This window comes from Biomphalaria glabrata, chromosome 18 (assembly GCF_947242115.1).
Source record: "Biomphalaria glabrata chromosome 18, xgBioGlab47.1, whole genome shotgun sequence".
Classification (NCBI taxonomy): Eukaryota; Metazoa; Mollusca; class Gastropoda; family Planorbidae; genus Biomphalaria; species Biomphalaria glabrata.
In genome coordinates, this window is record NC_074728.1 from 2,223,862 (window position 1) to 2,244,342 (window position 20,481).

At 37.6% G+C, this 20,481-nt stretch overlaps 2 protein-coding genes across 2 annotated transcripts; one reads left to right on the forward strand and one right to left on the reverse strand.

Moving 5' to 3' along the window:
• Window positions 1-544: 544 nt before the first annotated feature.
• On the forward strand, window positions 545-5,234 carry LOC129923949 (uncharacterized). The gene is made up of 3 exons (XM_056017267.1): window positions 545-691; window positions 2,902-3,212; window positions 4,521-5,234. Exons 1-3 carry the CDS (start codon window positions 648-650, stop codon window positions 4,781-4,783), a joined length of 618 nt encoding a protein of 205 aa, XP_055873242.1. The 5' UTR covers window positions 545-647; the 3' UTR covers window positions 4,784-5,234.
• A 3,015-nt stretch (window positions 5,235-8,249) lies between these two features.
• On the reverse strand, window positions 8,250-17,001 carry LOC106066992 (cysteine dioxygenase 1-like). Its single transcript, XM_056017265.1, has 6 exons — window positions 16,656-17,001; window positions 12,916-13,030; window positions 11,950-12,064; window positions 10,910-10,979; window positions 10,085-10,169; window positions 8,250-9,272 (listed from the first exon to the last, which is right to left on the reverse strand). Exons 1-6 carry the CDS (start codon window positions 16,850-16,852, stop codon window positions 9,201-9,203), a joined length of 654 nt encoding a protein of 217 aa, XP_055873240.1. The 5' UTR covers window positions 16,853-17,001; the 3' UTR covers window positions 8,250-9,200.
• Between the last annotated feature and the right edge of the window lie 3,480 nt (window positions 17,002-20,481).

The following is a 20,481-nucleotide window of genomic DNA, read 5'->3' on the forward strand; positions in this document are numbered from 1 at the left end:
TCTTAAAGATGGAAATGATAGAAATGAACACTGTCGTTTAGTAAGGCAGTTTCCAGGACATGGTTGCAATAATAATTAAGTAGATACAGCTCTTAAAGATGGAAATGATAGAAATGAACACTGTCGTTTAGTAAGGCAGTTTCCAGGACATGGTTGCAATAATAATTATGTAGTTACAGCTCTTAAAGATGGAAATGATAAGACACGCAGAAACGGTGAGGTGAAGTCCTTGCTGCCCGCACCATCCGCAAATGCCTTGGTACGCCTCTGTCGTTGGATAAGAGTCTAGTTACGGAGTGTTGAAAGACCTGCCTTCATCTATATTAATAGTAATAGTCTTTAGGCCAATCATATAGTATTGAACCCTAGTCGTTCAGCGGGGGACCAAGCATCATACCAAGTAGGCCAATATGTGAGCTATCAGAAGAGAACAGAACAGAAGAGCATTTTAATTATCAATTATTTCCTCTTGAAAGTAGGTCACTTTTTTTTTTCCTTCTCATGTAAATTTTTTTGGAAAAAAAAAGTGTCAGTGTGTTGACCCTGACCTGATTAGTTTTTATTTTGTGGTCGTTTCTCAAAAAAAAAAAAAAGTTCCAGATGATCTACTGTTTTTTGACATTCATACAAATGGCGGCTTAAATTCAATGAATTTCAATTTTAACGAGGGTTTAGTACAGTGTGTTTTTAGGTAAGTCAATTTAATTTTTATGACTGTTGTTGTGCGTTTCCTCGGTGGTAGGAACTTGAAATATAAACAACCCGAATGGAGGTAATACCGAACTCAATGCTGAAACATCAACACCGACGTAAGGCCACACTAATCGATAAAGGTAGTCGACGCTAGTGTTTAAATAACCAACACTTTTAATACAATGAGGGAACCGTCGAATGTCTTCTGTAGCTAGCCGTCTGTATATTACTTCTTATTTTCATTGTCCTAATGAAAAGCGTCTTGTGGATAGTGTATCTTAGAGCGTTCTTCTGTTTAAATATCTATCACGTCATTCGTCACTAGGTAAAACTTTCCCCCTATTCCCGAAAGAAATAACTGAATCCTAAACACTGTATGTATTTGGGGAACATCTGTCGTAATTATACATCTGCTTGGTAAATATTTAGTGCTTTTCTTGTTTGGGCAATTTAAAAGGAGCAACAGACAAAATGCGTCAATATGTCATTGTCCAGATTTGGCATGTTCAAAAAGAACATTGAATAATCTATCCAGATTTGGCATGCTCAAACAGAACATTGAATAATCTATCCAGATTTGGCATGCTCAAACAGAACATTGAATAATCTATCCAGATTTGGCATGCTCAAACAGAACATTGAATAATCTATCCAGATTTGGCATGCTCAAACAGAACATTGAATAATCTATCCAGATTTGGCATGCTCAAACAGAAGTTCTCTTATGGCACGATTGGGAGTTAGTTATTTGTTTCGTAGATATGGGAAAGTTTTGACTTAGAGACAATGACGTGACTAGTAAACACAAGACTAGAAAGAATAGCGAATTGTAAACAGACTACTTTGGACGGGTTTAGTTTTAGAGAGAGGGGCTTTTTTTTATGAACGTAGAGATATAGCTTAACGGTTTCCTTCGTAATTACACTTATAGTTCGATATTTGCAATCAGCGTCGACTAACTTATACTGTTGGCCTTACGCCTGTGTTATTGGGTTTCGTTATTTAACTGTTATCACCGGTTGACTTAGCTGCAAAAGATACAGCCCTGAAGTTCCCCACCCTGTATTTATTCAATCAATACGAGATCTCGCGTAAAAAAAAAGCATGTCCTGTAGATATCTATTAAAGTATCTGTAATGATGCAGCTATTACGATATTTGAGAGGAAAAAAAAGGAAGAAAATATTATATTATATTATATTATTTTTTTTAAAAGTAACTAAACTGTCGAGTTACGCAAGTGTGAGATGTGTGGCCGAGAGGGTAAGTACGCTTGAACTTGGCACGGCTACCTAATATACTACCTATCAATGGGGCTCGAGGTTCGACACCCGACTCCAACAGAGAAATGTTTAATAAGCGCTGCACTGAAAACCTGCTACCAGGTTTCCCCTCCCCACACTGGTCCAGTGTAGCGCTCTGAGCATGCTATCAGCATATAAATTACGCTATATAAAAGCTATTTAACAAAATAAGACTAGATTTTGTCCAATTAAACATTTGTAAGTTAGGCTCTTATATAAAGACTCATGAAGACAAATGTAATGACTTACCACGCTTAGTTAGCGGATGTATCCAAACTTTTTCCTTCTGATGTTTACGGAGTGCGCTATTGCTTATTTAGTTTTAATTTCATTTATGAATTTTAGTTATTAAATTAATGTTATTTATTAGTTCATCTAAAATTGAATATTTTCTTTACATTCAAATCCAAGGAACCAATAGGACGGCGGTGGATAGCGGTTGTCTGAGTTGAAACCCATGACCACAGAGACGACAGTCCTTCCCAAACATAGTCTTTGACTCTTACTTCTACTACCTTTAAAAGTAAAGTTCCCTTTTCAGACCTTATAGGGCAGATCCGTTTTCATTTCATCAGTTTCTGTGGCCTACGGTTAACGAGGGTATCATAACGCCAGCATAACAACCAACCGCCTTTACTTTTCCCCAACTTATGTCTAGTACCCTTAAGAGGTGATAGGACTTAGAGGTGCTAAAGGATACCGAAATTAGAAATCCCAGTCTTAACCAGGATTCGAACCCTGGACCTCGGTTCGGAAGTCAAGTACTTTATCGCTCAGCCACCGCGCCATTATAAAGGCTTGAAGATTTAACAATAAAGTTTGAGGGGGAAAGTGGCTAAGTTGCAAAATCTAATTGATACTTCAGTAATTATATTATTTCTCGTGTCTTTTTTTTTTAAAAACAGCTTTTCAAGGAACATCACAAACACCATGTTGGCAGTGAAGTCTTTCCTTGTTTTGTGGGCTGTCCTGTCAACCATCTCAGACGGGTTGGCAAGGTTTACAACGTATAACGAGTATTTCAATCTAAATTGTACATCTGGACAAAGCTTCCATCGTTTTACCAGTTTCCATGGTTCCTACGACCGGTCGTGGAGCATTCGCTGTAAAAAGATAGAGCCCGCCATCGAGTTCAGAAAATGTGAGTGGTCGAACTTAGTCAATGACGTAACAGATCGTGTCCTCTTCCAATGTCACAATGACGCAATGTTAACAGGTATGTTGTTTTGTTTTTACACCTTGTACGGTATTATAGAAACTCATTTATTTTATCTTATCTTATAAAAAAATACAGACGTTTCTTCAAAAAAAAGAATACAACTATGGCGCAGGTTAATCTAGTCATTATCACAGTGTTGTTTGATCGCTACTGTGACATACGCTATTCAAGATTCACTTGGTTATCATGTTTCAAGTGGAAAGCGAAAAATCTCGCTCAAGTCTGATTTTGACATCTGACCACATGGTCAGACATCAGTTTTACTTTGGTTCTAGTAATGTAAGGACGTACGATCCATACTGAACCTTTCTTTGGTGGATATAAGTATTAAATCTGTTAGATGCAATATTTTACAAGTGTTCGTCGTCATTTATGCCTATGAGGCTGGATTATGTATTCTATTTTTTGTTAATAAATGTGAATAGTCGACTTGGATAAGACTAAAATTATTCGAGTGGGATATAAGGCAAATGGTGTCCCCGTCAGACTTGCCGAGTCAAAGCTTGAAGAGCTGGACAAGTTCACGTTCCTTGGCAGCATCATAAAAAATGATGGGGATGCCTACCATGATGTAGCGTGCCGAATAGGAAAGGCAGGGAGCGATTTCCAGAGGCTGCAGCCTATTTGGACAAGCCAAGCCATTGGACTCGAGACAAAAATACACCTTCTCAATACAATAGTCATCCCAACTGAAACATATGCATGCGAGACATGGAAGTCATCTGTCAAAATTAAGAAAAGACTAAATGTGGCTCAACCAAAAAGGCTGAGACGGATTTTGGGAGTCAGTTACACAGATCGGGTCTCAAACAAGGAAATCCAGTCTCCGATGCGCTATCAAATTATATATAAACGATATATATATATATATATATATATATATATATATATATATATATATATATATATATATATATGTGTGTGTGTAATGAACCTTGCTCGAAAATTTGACGTCTTCTTAGTATCATTGAAGACTATCAAAGAATTAGCAAAGTCTATTTGTACAAAGCATGTATATCTACTCACTCTGTCTGTCTGCTCAAAAGTTATTTCATGTTATTATGTTACATGTTATTTCTCCAAAACTCAATCTCGGAATTGAAATTTTGCATAATTATTTCTTGGTCGGACGGACGGACAGACAGACAGACCACACAAAACTAATAGCGTCTTTTCTTCTTTCGGGGGCCGCTAAAAAATAATCATTATATTTTGCTTATCAACTAGTTTAAAAAAATACGTTTTTCCAAAGATTCCAAACCATGTTTTTTGAACCTAGATTCTATGTCTTTAATCATCCAACAGGTATCTTTACGATCTATTTCGGCTCAAACTACGACCGGAAGTACGAGTTCCAGTGTTGTGAGCCCGACCCTTCCTACGTCTTGCACTCCTGCTTCTACACTGGGCGCCTAAATACCAGGTATGGCAACATCAGTTACCGGATCCCTGACGGCTGGTACCTGCGTGGACTGTACATCACAGCCCAGTACGAGCGAGACAGAACTTTCTACTTTCAGTTGTGCAGAATTGGCAAGATTGAGCTGGAGCAGAAAGATCAATGCTAATGAACTATTTTTATTTTAAATTTTTAACTTGGAATTCGATCGTGACTCTGATTTTGAATTTGCCTTGACCTGCAATTCAAATTTTCAAATTAATTTCTTTGTTAATATTTTATTTTCCCTTTGAATTTGACCGTGTCTATGATTCTGACTTTGACTTGACTTGTAATTCGAATTTTTAAATTTATTTTCTTTGTCTATGATTCTGACTTTGACTTGACTTGTAATTCAAACTTTTAAATTATTTTCTTTGTCAATATTTTATTATCACTTCGAATTTGACCATGGCTCTGATTCTGAACACGACTTACACTGTTATTCAATTTTTCTAATTAATTTCCTTCTAATTTCTGTTCAAGAAATGATTTACAAAATATGTATAATTAATTTTATCTAGATCAACGAAGCTTTTAATATGTTCCTTTAATTACATAATAAACACCTGCCATCAAAACTTTGTCGCGACTTTGATCGACAGAACACTTGTGAGTTTGAAAGTGTATGTGTAGATTGAATGCAAACTCTACACGTTCTACCCAAACAGCGTGTGTTATGACTGTTTATTATGTGTTGTAGATATAGTGATATGTATACGTTGACGGAACGACCCAGTTTTCTAAGGTATATTCCAGGTATGACCTCCTTTAGTTGCGAATAGGCTATGGATCATCTCATAGAAATGAGATGAATTTTTTATCGTTACCTATGGTCGGATCGATGTCGCCCGCTAAGCTGATGCATTCAAAGAAATGGCAAGTGCCGATACAGTTTGTGGTCAGTGACACGTAGGAGGCTCTGCCAGGGTGTAGCACTCAGTGTTGTAAAGTGCCGAAGGGTCGCCAGCTCCTTATTTTTTTCCTCAGGGTTGACTCCCGAATCTTTTCCCGTGATTGGCAGCACAGGTTTGAATTCAGAGTTTTTCCATCTCCTAGGTGGGGTTGCCTGCCAATGGGTAACGAGCCCATAACGCACAAGCTTTCTGACAATAATGTGTTGCTTTTCACCTTGACCTTGGTGTGGAAGTCCATTTGTTTTCCGATGTCCAACACTTGATATAATTTGTTTCACATTATATTCTCATATTTTAGTGATTATCTTATCTTTATCTTATTTTATATAATACAGACGTTACTTCACAAAAAAAAAAAAAGAAAGAAGAGAATTACGTCCATCTAGTCATGCATCTAGTCATGCATCTAGTCATGCATCTAGTCATGCATCTAGTCATGCATCTAGTCATGCGTCTAGTGATGCATGTAGTCATGCATCTAGTCATGCATGTAGTCATGCATCTAGTCATGCATGTAGTCATGCATGTAGTCATGCATGTAGTCATGCATGTAGTCATGCATCTTGTCATGCATCTAGTCATGCATCTTGTCATGCATCTAGTCATGCATCTAGTCATGCATGTAGTCATGCATCTAGTCATGCATGTAGTCATGCATCTTGTCATGCATCTAGTCCATGCATCTAGTCATGCAACTAGTCATGCATCTAGTCATGCAACTAGTCATGCATCTAGTCATGCATCTAGTCATGCATCTAGTCATGCATCTAGTCATGCAACTAGTCATGCATCTAGTCATGCATGTAGTCATGCATCTTGTCATGCATCTAGTCCATGCATCTAGTCATGCAACTAGTCATGCATCTAGTCATGCAACTAGTCATGCATCTAGTCATGCATCTAGTCATGCATCTAGTCATGCATCTAGTCATGCATGTAGTCATGCATCTTGTCATGCATCTAGTCCATGCATCTAGTCATGCATCTAGTCATGCATCTAGTCATGCATCTAGTCATGCATCTAGTCATGCATGTAGTCATGCATCTAGTCATGCATGTAGTCATGCATCTAGTCATGCATGTAGTCATGCATCTAGTCATGCATCTAGTCATGCATCTAGTCCATGCATCTAGTCCATGCATCTAGTCATGCATCTAGTCATGCATCTAGTCATGCATGTAGTCATGCATGTAGTCCATGCATCTAGTCCATGCATCTAGTCATGCATCTAGTCATGCATCTAGTCATGCATCTAGTCATGCATCTAGTCATGCATCTAGCCATGCATCTAGTCATGCATCTAGTCATGCATCTAGTCATGCATCTAGTCATGCATCTAGTCATGCATCTAGTCATGCATCTAGTCATGCAACTAGTCATGCATCTAGTCATGCATCTAGTCATGCATGTAGTCATGCAACTAGTCATGCATCTAGTCATGCATCTAGTCATGCATCTAGTCATGCATCTAGTCATGCATGTAGTCATGCATCTAGTCATGCATGTTAACCAATGGCTTCAATTCTGTCAACTTACATACAGTAATACACGCCTTCTTTCATACTATGATGAAAATAAGACCAAAAAAGTCCACATCACACCTAGATCTATGTTTATTTTCGTTCATCATTTTATCTACAGTAACACACGACTTTTTCATACTATGCTGAAAAAACCCCCCACCATAAATCCTACACACCTAGATCTATGTTTATTTTCGTTCATCATTTTATCTACAGTAACACACGACTTTTTCATACTATGCTGAAAACCCCCCCACCATAAATCCTACACACCTAGATCTATGTTTATTTTCGTTCATCATTTTATCTACAGTAACACACGACTTTTTCATACTATGCTGAAAAAACCCCCCACCATAAATCCTACACACCTAGATCTATGTTTATTTTCGTTCATCATTTTATCTACAGTAACACACGACTTTTTCATACTATGCTGAAAAAAACCCCCACCATAAATCCTACACACCTAGATCTATGTTTATTTTCGTTCATCATTTTATCTACAGTAACAAACGACTTTTTCATACTATGCTGAAAAAAAACCCCACCATAAATCCTACACACCTAGATCTATGTTTATTTTCGTTCATCATTTTATCTACACTAACACACGACTTTTTCATACTATGCTGAAAAAAAACCCCCACCATAAATCCTACACACCTAGATCTATGTTTATTTTCGTTCATCATTTTATCTACAGTAACAAACGACTTTTTCATACTATGCTGAAAAAAACCCCCACCATAAATCCTACACACCTAGATCTATGTTTATTTTCTTTCATCATTTTATCTACACTAACACACGACTTTTTCATACTATGCTGAAAAAAAAACCCACCATAAATCCTACACACCTAGATCTATGTTTATTTTCGTTCATCATTTTATCTACAGTAACACACGACTTTTTCATACTATGCTGAAAAAACCCCCCACCATAAATCCTACACACCTAGATCTATGTTTATTTTCTTTCATCATTTTATCTACACTAACACACGACTTTTTCATACTATGCTGAAAAAAAAACCCACCATAAATCCTACACACCTAGATCTATGTTTATTTTCGTTCATCATTTTATCTACAGTAACACACGACTTTTTCATACTATGCTGAAAAAACCCCCCACCATAAATCCTACACACACCTAGATCTATGTTTATTTTCGTTCAACACATATTACTTGCTATAGTTCTATTTATCAATAATTTACAAAGATGTCTACTCAATTCCGATCACTTTAATTACACTTTGTCCAATGTACAACGTAACTTCTTTATAAAACAAAAGAACATCTACCTGGGCCATAGGTTCAACATTGCAACACCGCAGACGAACCTTGCCTCTCTTTCAGTCTTACCCATAATTCATATCCTAAGACAAGCTTTGACCTTAACTAACATATTATATTAACATTTGTATTTATACATACATACATACGTACAGACATATAATACCCGTGCTACGCAACTTTAAAATAGTTGTTAGTAATATTTCTTTTTGCCCGGAACACATTTAAAATACGGTTCGCATTACATTGCTACCCCCACTACAAAGACAATAGTCTAGCCCTCGTATTCTTTGTCCTATTTTGTGGTCTCCTACATTCAACAAGTGAAGGTCTCTAAAGCCCCCTGCCATAAGGTACACTTTACTAATTAACTCTAGGCTACAACTGGTAAGCCACTATGCCCAATCGCAATAAAATATCCCCCACTAATGGCACAAGTCTAATTATTAACATTATGACATTTAAATACATGTGGGCATATATCAAGATATAATATAATACAGTGAATGACTACAGCATGTTCATTCAATAGGAAAGAAAAGGCTTATAGTATAGATATTATAGATATCTGTATTATATAAGATAAGATAAGATAATAATCATTAGATCTACTGTAAAGAAATAATAAAAAAAAAACTCTTGAATTTTTTTTTATAAAATTTCGTCTTTGAGTTACCAACATTTACTGCCAATATAAACCATTTACATTCAAGTTATTCCCTAACAAAATGCGTATTTCATTTTCATTGTTATCTCCCCTATTTGAGTGATGAAGACTTTGACTTGGGGGATTGACTTTTTCAGTCAAAGTTCATGATCTTCAATCTCTTCTGCATCATCGTCATTGTCGCCGTCTAATCGATGCAGATCATGGACCTGGAGACAGACAATAGAAAAGATAACGTTTTACAATTGAATAGTTGTTTTTTTTAAATCCGTCTATCCTTGTTGAATGATTTTATAGTTCTGTATAATACAGGAAATAATCGTGTTTGTATGATTAGATTAATCTTATCTTCTTATCTTATATAATACAGACGTTACTTCAAAACAAGAAGATGATTACGTCCTACGTGTCATGCATTAAGCTTGGGAAGAATGCTGAACTTAGTATAGGCAGGTCTACATTTTTAGAAACAAATCTTGGTTGTTCCTTCAGAATTAAGATTATTAAAATATATTTTAAAAATCTGTAACATCAAATCAGAGTTCACTTAATGTGACCAATTAAGTGGTGGTTTTTTTCCAAAGATATAGGCCTACATATACTGTCATTTTTCTTGGAAAATCATTAGCGCCGTTTTAAAAATAACCTTTTACCAAATTTTAACCATAAAGAGAATAGCGAGAACTCTAATAGTAATATGTACAACCGGATCTTGATCCTCTGACGTCATTAACATTAGGCAACGCATCCGTACGAGGCCCATCGTGATAGGAGGCCTCAACACTGACCCTGCAACGTCACAACCTGTCACACAAGCTATTGGTCTAAACTGCCCACATGTTATGACGTTGCAGGTCAGTGTTGAGGCCTCCTATATAGAATGGTCTCGATTCGCACCACATAACAATCACACCGCCCCAGTCCGCATTCGTATCCATTAGCAACCACACCTCGTACAGTATTCATGTTCTATCACAAACAGGAATATACTACTTAATAAATAAGAGAAACACATTTTTACCGTGGGCACAGCTCGACCGAACATTGGTTGTGTTACATAGGCGTGACCACTGTTAGTGTAGATGTGGCACTCAGTCAGAGCTGGACTGTAAAAAAAAAATTAGACAAATAGGGTAAAACGTTTAAAAGCCAAAATCAAAACTTGATATTCATTTTCTTAGTCAAGGGATCTATTAAAATTTCAAATACTTCATAGATCTACTTAGTTAATTAATCAAAAGTGAACGTAGATCTTTGGGACAGAGTTCTCACACTGCACATGCAGGCTAATTTGACGAAGGGCAAGGAAGCTTTACAATTACACCGCCTTGAAACAGCCGTGTCTTGCCACTGACTTTGACTTTTGTTGTCTTTCGGCTTGGACTCAGTGGTCTACTTCGCTTTAATACATGACTTCAAACTAGTTGGTTTCATAGGTCTGTTACCTGCCTTTGGCAACCTAAAACAGACATTTGACTAGAAATGTGCGATCGTTGAGATTTGCGGTTTCTACTTACAGAACATTGAGCTGGACATCAATACATTCATAAAATCTCATAAACTTAATCTAAATCATTAATTTTTAAACAATTTTATTTTAAACAAAAGTCAAAGTTTGAGAACCACTGGGTTAGAGTATACAGTTTAGTTTTTTTTTAATCTTTAGCTATGTATGACAAACGGATGACAAAATAGAAAGGTTTTTACTTAGAACGAATTCTTAGATTAGATTACGTTTGTAGCGAGGTAATAAGAAAGAAAGAGAGAGAGAGAGAGAGAGAGAGAGAGAGAGAGAGAGAGAGAGAGTAAGCGTCTCGAAATGGGTTGGACCATAACTTGTACTTACTAATATAAGACCAAAGACACGGCGGTCTCCCGACGACTGAGATTCCGGACGCAGTGAAGCGTATTGGTAGCTGAGAAAAGAGAGAGTACAACACGAACCGTTAAACATTGAGCTTAAAGGAATTCAATAACAATTTTTAATAGATGTACATACTTTCAACATTTACACATGTCTGAATTGTTTGGCGCTTAACCTCTCAACCAATGAGTCTTGAGTTCGAATCCCGATGAAGTCTGTGATTTTAAGTTTCGGAATTTTTAGGACGCCACTAAGGTCCTTCCTGGGCGCGGTGGCCAAGTGGCTAAGCCTTCTCTTCCGAACCAGGGGTTCTGGGTTCGAATCGCGGTAGAGACTTGGACTTTGATTTTCGAGATTTTTAGGGCGCCCCTGAGTCGACCCTACTTTAATGGGTGCCTTTTTTTTTTTTTTTTTTGGTCTTCCTGCTGGCCGCGTGACATCCTGCTCATTAACAGAAAGAAACAGATTTGACATCATCTGCCCTATAGATCGCAAGGTCTGAAAGGGAACTTTACTAAGTTTATCCAATAGTTAAATGTACGTGTCATACGTTGGGGAAGAAAGGGCGGCATGTCATTATTCTGGTAACATGACATCTTCGTAAAAAAGAGATGAGCTTTCCATCTTTTGCCTCTATAGATTTCAAGGTCTGAAATGGGAGTTCCTTTGATTTCGAAACGGAGAAATTATCATTTTCGATTTTGATCAATGGATGTGATGTGAAAAGGTGGGGTTAGTATAGGGACAGTGTTTGTTTAAAAACGAGTGCTGCATATATAAATAAAATATATTATAATGTGAGAAACTGTATCTTCCATTTTGTGATTTACATTATAGAGATAGCATAATAAGAAAAATAGAGCAAATGAAATATGTGCATACCAATTTAGGGTCTAAATCTTGCTAGAAAGTTAAATAGTAATTCATATTTTTATTGCCAGTGAAACAAAGTAGTTCTTTTGCCAGTATTCTTGTCATTGTGAATATATTGTTAGTATGATAGGGTAATTTAGTATAGTAACCTGAGGAAGTATTCAGTTCTCCTTGTCGATAGGTTATCTGCCCTTTCCTTACTAGTCGTTCTTGTCCCCCTCTAGGTTTGTTGTATTGACGTTCAAAGAGTTCTCCTTGCAACACCTATGGAAGTAGAGAATGAGTGTCCTAGAGATTAGTCTTCCTACTTCCTTTGTATGTTTGAACAATATTTTGTTACAGTGCTATAGCATTCGGAAATTGTACACATTAGGATACATTACTGTCACTTAGACTTACATCCTCCCGCGCCATTCGGCGCATTGGGACCACCACCAAGTCTGAACGACAGTCTAGTCGTGACCTCCGTCGAAGGTGCCGGTCTAGTACGCAAACCGCACGACCAGGCAGCTAATGTCTGAACCCTCTTCCCATCTGGTGTTTACTGTTCTGAGGTCCTTCATGAAAGCGTGGCGCCAAGTTATACACGGATGTCCCTGTTTGCCCTTTACTCGTACTGGCCTCCATGTCATCGCAACTCTTGGTATGCGTAATTCATTTCGTCGGAGAACATGCCTCGCAAACCTCATGTGACACTCGGTCACAACCTCACTCAATAAGATATTCATTATAAGACATAAATTAAGCCAGATTCACATCTAACTTCATATTCACTTTCATCTATCCTTTGTTCTGCTGGACAGCTGGGGCACCCCATAAGGTCTGCCAACCTTCTTTTTCCATTCTACTGTGTCATTTGTCTTTGATAGAATTTCATTCTGATGTTCTTTCTGAAAATATTTAAACCTGCCCTCTTACATGCCTGGGTGGACCACTTCGGGGGCCGATTTTGAGTTTGTGTTTCCACACAAACTGTCTTTTGTAACCTTGTTCAAAGTTAAAACAAATACATTTTATACACACCGAAATACAAACACACAAAATAGAAATACACTCAAACACATTAAGAAAATTTGTTCACAGAAGCAGACTGACCTACTTGGAAATTGACCTACTTTGAAAACGCAACTTGAACTGCCATGGTCATGTACTTTGTTGCCTTTTCTGGGTGGAAAAACCAGCAGCAGAAGTGTGAACTTCTCGATCTGCAGCAGAAGTTTCCTATCATAGCTGTCAAAGGAAGTAAACAACATTGTTTCATAATTAGTGTTAAGCAGTGGCGTAGCTAGGAATTCGCCATCATTTGGGGCCAGGGGAACTTGACCTCTTTGGGGGCCCCTGCATTTTGCGCAATATTTAATATTTAATGTTAAAAACACTCATTTGTGGGTCCCCCCTCAAGTGGGGGTCCGGGGGGATTTTCAAATTCTCCCTCTCCCTCCCCCACCCTAGCTACGCCTCTGGGATTAAGCTTCTAAAGAAAGAGTTACTCAAAAGACAATATCTCTACTAATAACTTTCTAAACTTATTTATAAATTTTTGTCACATCGCGTCTTACAACGCTAAATATTTAAGTAGAGCTATCTTCTATCGATGCCAGAATCATAATTTCTAAAATACTCCGTGCCGAATTTTAGTGACAGGTGGCTCTGGCAGGGTAGGATTTATGGCAGGGCAGGCGGAGCTACAGCCCCGGGCTTTCGCATACTTAGATCCGGACCTGGGCTCTGGCTCTGAGGCCGCATGCAACCAGGTGCTCTCTTCTATGTCAGCTAAGGCAAGTTGGCGCCTAAGCTGGCCTTTAAGGCGTTTTCGTGGGGCGCCTCTGTTACTTCGACCACCTTTTAGTTCATCAGTTAATGCAAGCTGGTCTCTGGAGCGTTTGCAAACGGTGACCTCCTGTGACCCCAGGCGTCCAACAAGTTCATGACGTAGTAGATCAGCGACCATTGTTTCTGGTCGTAGCCAGAGCCTGACTGCGTGTTAGCAATAGCGCTTAGTCAAAGTGTTGTAAAATGTAACACAACCAACGTGTAGTTGTTGTCCTCATGACCATACACAGACGTATTATTAAAGTAGACCAACTACAAGATCCAGAGTCTAGACTATATGTAGTTACTAAATATACACAGTATTTTGTTTGCTCTCTAGCACTTCTTTTTGTGAAGAGACGTCTGTAACAAATAAGATAAGATAGTCTATATCGAAGGTGTCATTCTATCCCACGTCATAACATTATAAACAAAAAGCGCACCTTTGAACGCAGAAAATAGCCTCGGATAAAAACAACATGGATTGCGTAATTTGTATAGAAGAGAACCACGTGGCAAAATGTTGTTTGTTTACGATTGGTGAATGAGATCCATTGTAAATATCAATTGCGTTGCAGAAAGCAACTAAGACTTGAACGCTTTCACCAAAGAGGTTTTCGATCCATCATGGAATTACGGTGGCAAGACCAGACTACAAACAGCGATGTTCCAGCGAACGCCGGTATGCGCAGTATAGAGGGACTTCTTATGATCCGACAGTTACCCTGGAGAAAACACTATCCCGTAAGGGGAGATGAACGTTTGCAAAAGACGGTCTTTTTTTGTAGGCTGAAAGGTGGTAGACGTAACAGAGATGTACAACAAAATCGCTTTAAAGACCAGCTTAGGCACCAATCTACTTTAACTGACATAGAATAGGACATCTGACTGCAGGCTGTGTCACAACGAGATAATTGGATATCTTTTACAAAGGTTGCAGGATACACTTTATAGACCAAAAGAAATTCAGTGCCGAGGACAGACAAGGCGGCGAATAGAGAAATCGACCAGCGGCATATAATGGTTATGTTTGTGTTAGACGTGGAAAACTATGTGGGTCGCAGCTGGAGCTGCGTATCCGGGTAAAATACTGCACCCCTCCTTTATTATTCGGACTCGAAGGAAAAGCTTATATAAAGACATCAATGAAACCTGATTCCAGATACCCCCTCCCCCATAGTTGCGTTGTTGAGATTGGACCATAGCTATCTGTGAGTGCTATAAGCATGAAAAGTTGCACTATAAAAAAGGTATTCAATTATTACAATGCCATTCCTAAATATTCATCGCTTTTTATTTTGTATTTTAATAATATACAGACTCTTACATTGGCAAGGCTAATAGAGCCTACAATAAGATGGTACGCAAATGTTTATTTAGGCCTATTGATTCATTAAAACTTGTTCATGTTTGCGGAGAAATGTTTTAGTGTACTTTTGTGAGCCTAGTGACGTTAGCGGTGTCAAGTTTTTTTTTTCCTTTGACGTCATGGAAAATTTTCATTCATAAAACATTCTAGCCAAAATTAATTTTTCGATAATGAAACATTTTCAAACCGATATAACGGTCGACATCGAGTTTTCCCATTGTAGCCAATGAGTTGAGAATTTTTTTCTCATTTATTTTCGAAAATATAATGGTCAAGTCAGAGTTTTCCAAGTGTTGCCAATTAGCTAATGTTTTCCATAATAGACACATAAACTATCACATATCTAGAAACATCTATATAGCCATTACAGAGGGATCTCTCAACTCAAAAGATATAAAAAAAAACTAGAATAAATTGAAAACACAGAGCAGTGAGATTTATAACAAACGAATAGTTAAATTCGATTAAAGTAACATCATTAGTAAAATCACTTCAACTTAGAGACAATTCAGGACTAAAACGTAGGGTAGCTATAGTACCTATAACACTGAGCCATAATCTTTAAATACAAAAAACAAAATCTAATGAAATACTCAGAAAGACACAAAGATTAACTCTTTCTCTCCTAACTGACGATGCCAACGTTGATTCCACCAGAATGTGGTAAATAATTACGGAGAGAAAGAGTTAAGGCACATTCCTTTTACTTTACGTTCGCACAAAGTCGTACAAGTGCTCCTTCTTCCCTAGTGCCATTTAAAGAATGGAATGGGTTGCCTGAATCAGCCAGGAAAACCAACGACTTAGCAGAGTCATGCGTGACTAGATTGACACATGAAATGCGTACAGGTAATTATTTTCTCTTTATTTTAATAATGTCAGTAATCTATAAGATAAGATAAGATAAGAAATGATAGGATAAGAGAAGAGAACCGTGTCCAGGTTGTTCTCTCCGTCTTGTCGTTTTTTTCACCAAGAAGAATTTGCAAGCTGATAAGAGAACTGTGTACATACTATTACATACGTTACACTTAGACTACGTACAAGTCATAACCTGATAGAGAACTGTGTACATACTATTACATACGTTATACTTAGCCTACGTACAAGTCATAACCTGATAGAGAACTGTGTACATACTATTACATACGTTATACTTAGCCTACGTACAAGTCATAACCTGATAGAGAACTGTGTACATACTATTACATACGTTATACTTAGCCTACGTACAAGTCATAACCTGATAGAGAACTGTGTACATACTATTACATACGTTATACTTAGCCTACGTACAAGTCATAACCTGATAGAGAACTGTGTACATACTATTACATACGTTATACTTAGCCTACGTACAAGTCATAACCTGATAGAGAACTGTGTACATACTATTACATACGTTATACTTAGCCTACATACAAGTCATAACCTGATAGAGAACTGTGTACATACTATTACATACGTTATACTTAGCCTACGTACAAGTCATAGCCTGATAGAGAACTGTGTACATACTATTACATACGTTATACATAGCCTACGTACAAGTCATAACCTGATAAAGAACTGTGTACATACTATTACATACGTTATACTTAGCCTACGTACAAGTCATAACCTGATAGAGAACTGTGTACATACTATTACATACGTTATACTTAGCCTACGTACAAGTCATAACCTTCTTGAAAATGGCTTCCCCAGTCGTGGACGTCTCCCTTGTAACGCTCTAGCAGACGACGGCACTTTATCTCAGCCTCGTTCTGGTCCGTCCAGGGGACAAGTCTCAAGAGGTGAGTAAGCAATGCTAATGACATAATGTCACCTTCATCACTGTTACCTTCACCGAGATGTGCCTCCATGTCCATTTTTGGTTAAGGACACTTAATTAGTTGTCTAAGAAAACCATTTTTTGAACTAACTTTCAACAAATAAAAAACAAAATTTACAATGTAAATTATTGTAAGCAATCTTATAGCGCGAAATCCAACCGTATAACAAAATGCTATTTGACTCTCGCCTTTTATATGCTATAATTTGTTCAACTGTAATATTTATAAATAACTTTTTTTTTCGTAAACTTTAAAAATATAGATGATGGTAGTTAAAAAAAACACTAAAATACAAAACACACCAAAACATAATAATACTACTAATAATAAAACTAACACTACTACTACTACTACTACCATGGGCGTAGCCAGGATTTTTTTTCGGGGGGGGGGGGGTTTGGGGGGTTGAAATTTTTTGAACCCCCAAACCCCCCCCCCCCTGGTTACGCCCATGACTACTACTACTACTACTAATAATAATAATAATAATTGCCCTGATCTAGTGTTTATTGATAAAAAAAAGAATTAAATCTACATTAATTGACATGGCAGTACCACCATCCCATAAAACTGAAATGGAAAAACAAAGAAAATATGGGAACCTAAGCTTGGAGATTCAAACGTTTATGGAAGTTGTCGGGGGCCGTTAAAAAACGAGTGCATTCTTCTATAAAGAACCACAACTCTTCATCTTTTCTCTATATGACTCCGGCCTCTCAATCACACATTTTTTTTGCTACTATTTCTGTCTCTAACCTCCCATTTCACTCATCCTCTTTCCCTCCCACTCCTCACTCACCGACTCATTGGATCCCGATGTTCTCCTGCATTGACTCCTAGAATCATTATGTATGTGAAATCAATTCTGAACAGTTCTTTCAAATCACTCTTCTCACACTATCACAAGCCAAATGTTTCCTTCTAATGGCAATAAGACAGTAGGTACGAAAAGCTAGTGGCTAACGACAAACGTAAAAAAAAAATTCGGCAGTGATGAAAAAGCTGTATTAGTCTCTGTTGTTAAATCACTCTTTTTGTCTGTCTGTCTGTCTGTTACCAAAGGTGTACTCTGTATTTCTCCAACATTCTATTTTTTTTTTCTTTGGGTTATGTTAAACTTTTGCACAATTATAAAATGTCGATGAAAACTCATGAATCGATAGAGATTAACGAATTAGTTAATTAATTAGTGTTAATTAGTGCTTTATATAGAAAAAGGGAGATAAATCACACAGTCCTGAGAAATATGGCAGTAATTGTGCGGTACTTTTCCTTATTTAAGCTTTGTTTTTTATTTTAAATTTTAAATTTTTTATATTTTGCTGATTTTCCTTAGATGTGTCACAGAGTACGTGGCAATGTTAACCACAAGAATTCTAGAGCTATTTAACTTCCGGATTTATCATGCCACAGTCGTTCCAAGAATGAAGCTACAATTATGCATGACTAACGCTGATGTCATTTCTAGGGCCGAAAGCATAATGTCACTCGCTAGGAAACGTGAAAAAAGAATTAACAAATTTGAAAAAAAAAAAAAGATGTAAGGGTTTTCCCGAAATAGAGTCAATATTTCCCTGAATTGCTTATCTAATTTAAAAAAAAATCATACATTATTATTATTAGGAATTTTATATAGCGCTACTTTCATGTTTATAGCATGCTCAGAGCGATTTAGGTCCAATCACTTTTGTGGACCAGTGGAGGGGGAGGGGGTACCTATGAGTTGGAGGCGCTCAGTAAACACAACTCTCCCCGAGTCGGGTGTCGAACCTCGAGCCCCTTTCTAGGTAGCCAAGCCAAGCCAAGTTCAAGCGCACTTAGCCTCTCGACCACGCTTCCCACATACATGATAGATGAGTGTGTCGTGTTTGGGTTTTATTGTGATTGGTTGAACTGTCAATGTTTTTCCACTAAATGTTCAATTGAAGACCTTATTTAATTAGGCTTGGGTTCGAGCCCGATGATCTGGAAAGAGTAAAGTATTTTACGCAGTACGCAAGCAATGCAATAATCTAAGGCCTATATGTTTTCCCACATCAAGCGCTAACTTAACAGTTGTTGGCCAGTGATCTGCTAAGGTTCTCTTTTTACCGTCTACGTCTGTCATCTGCTGTACATTTCGATTTGGTCTTAAATATATATCAAGCGGGCTTTGTGAGAAATCTCCTGCTTTCAACCTGCTGTTATGTTAAACCAAGCCCGCGCCTAAACTGGTCTTTAAAATTTTTTCGGGTAAGGGGGGCACCTCTGTTACGCCGACCACCTTTTGGCTCACTAAAAAAGATTGTCTTTTGGCAGATGTTTCGTCCTCCTTATGGTATATATATGCCCTGCCAATCGTAGTTGTAGATCCATGATACCTCACTGCTCACCTGTTTTTACAAAGCAGGAAGATCTTTATCGAACCATTATTTGTCTTATAATACTTAAAGGCTTTTTGTGTGTCGGCTATGTTTAGATTGTTGGAGGAGCAGGTATTTGAGGGTGGTGGGCGGGGGCTAAATGGGGTAAATGGCTCGTGCCCTGGTCAGTGCTGTCCTTTAATTCGGTATATTTAAGAAACCATTTGCTCTTATTAAACTATTAGGCTTTTGGTAGTGCTTTTATATATGTAATATATATGTATGCATTTTTCTTTTTCTCTGTAGGGTGTTCGTGGCATTCTTTTTTCGCGTTGTTAGAAGACCATATGTCATACAATTTTAATGTAAAAAAGAGGTGTAGGGAGGTATTCATATTATATTTTTACAAGAATACTAAAAATGTTTAGGAAAAAAATTCTTTCTTGAATTAACATACGTCACCTGAACGAGTGAAAAAAAAACTAAATAATAATTACGACTCTCATTTGTATCTCCTTAAAGTGAAATGGTACTTCATCAAGTCTCTCTTGAGGATGGGCAGACTACGGCCCGCGGGCGAACTCCGGTCAGCAAAATGATTTAATCCGTCCCGCCCCATATGTTGTAATAATAATGTAAAACAATTTCACTCACAGTGTAAAATTTATTTTTTAATACAAGGTGAAACATTACGATGTTTCATTTCTTTGTTCACCTACTGCAGGCTGAATTGAAAACCATTGAAACTAAAATGTCGTGTAGATGTCGTAGAGTTGATTCAGAATGTCGGCTTTTTGCTAGACTGATAAGACGTATTTCTGTTGTTAGATTTTTTTTCTTCAAAATAGGCCTACTATCTTATTTTATTATTAAGTCTACTATATTTTTTTTTATCACAAGTTAAATGTGTCTATATTGTAATAAAAGTTCTATTAAGTTTTGTTCACAAAAGGAGTCGTTCAAGGTGTTTCAAATTTTATAAGTTAAAATACAATACGCCAGCGGTTCTCAACCTTTGAGGCTCGGCGACCCCTTTTTACAATCCCCCACTCTGCCGCGACCCTCCTCCCCTACACACACATACAACAATAGAAGAGTAGACAATAACAATCCATATTTTCGATGGTCTTAGGCGACCCCTGGCAAATCGTCAATAGACCCCCAAGGGGGTCGCGACCCACAGGTTGAGAACCCCTGCAATACGCCTACTGCGGTTTAGTTGTCTACCAGCAGTTTGGTGCTACAGGTCAACGGCCGTCAACATCAAAGTGATACAAAGTACCGTATATATAAGAAGTGGTGGATATAGGAAAATATACGAAT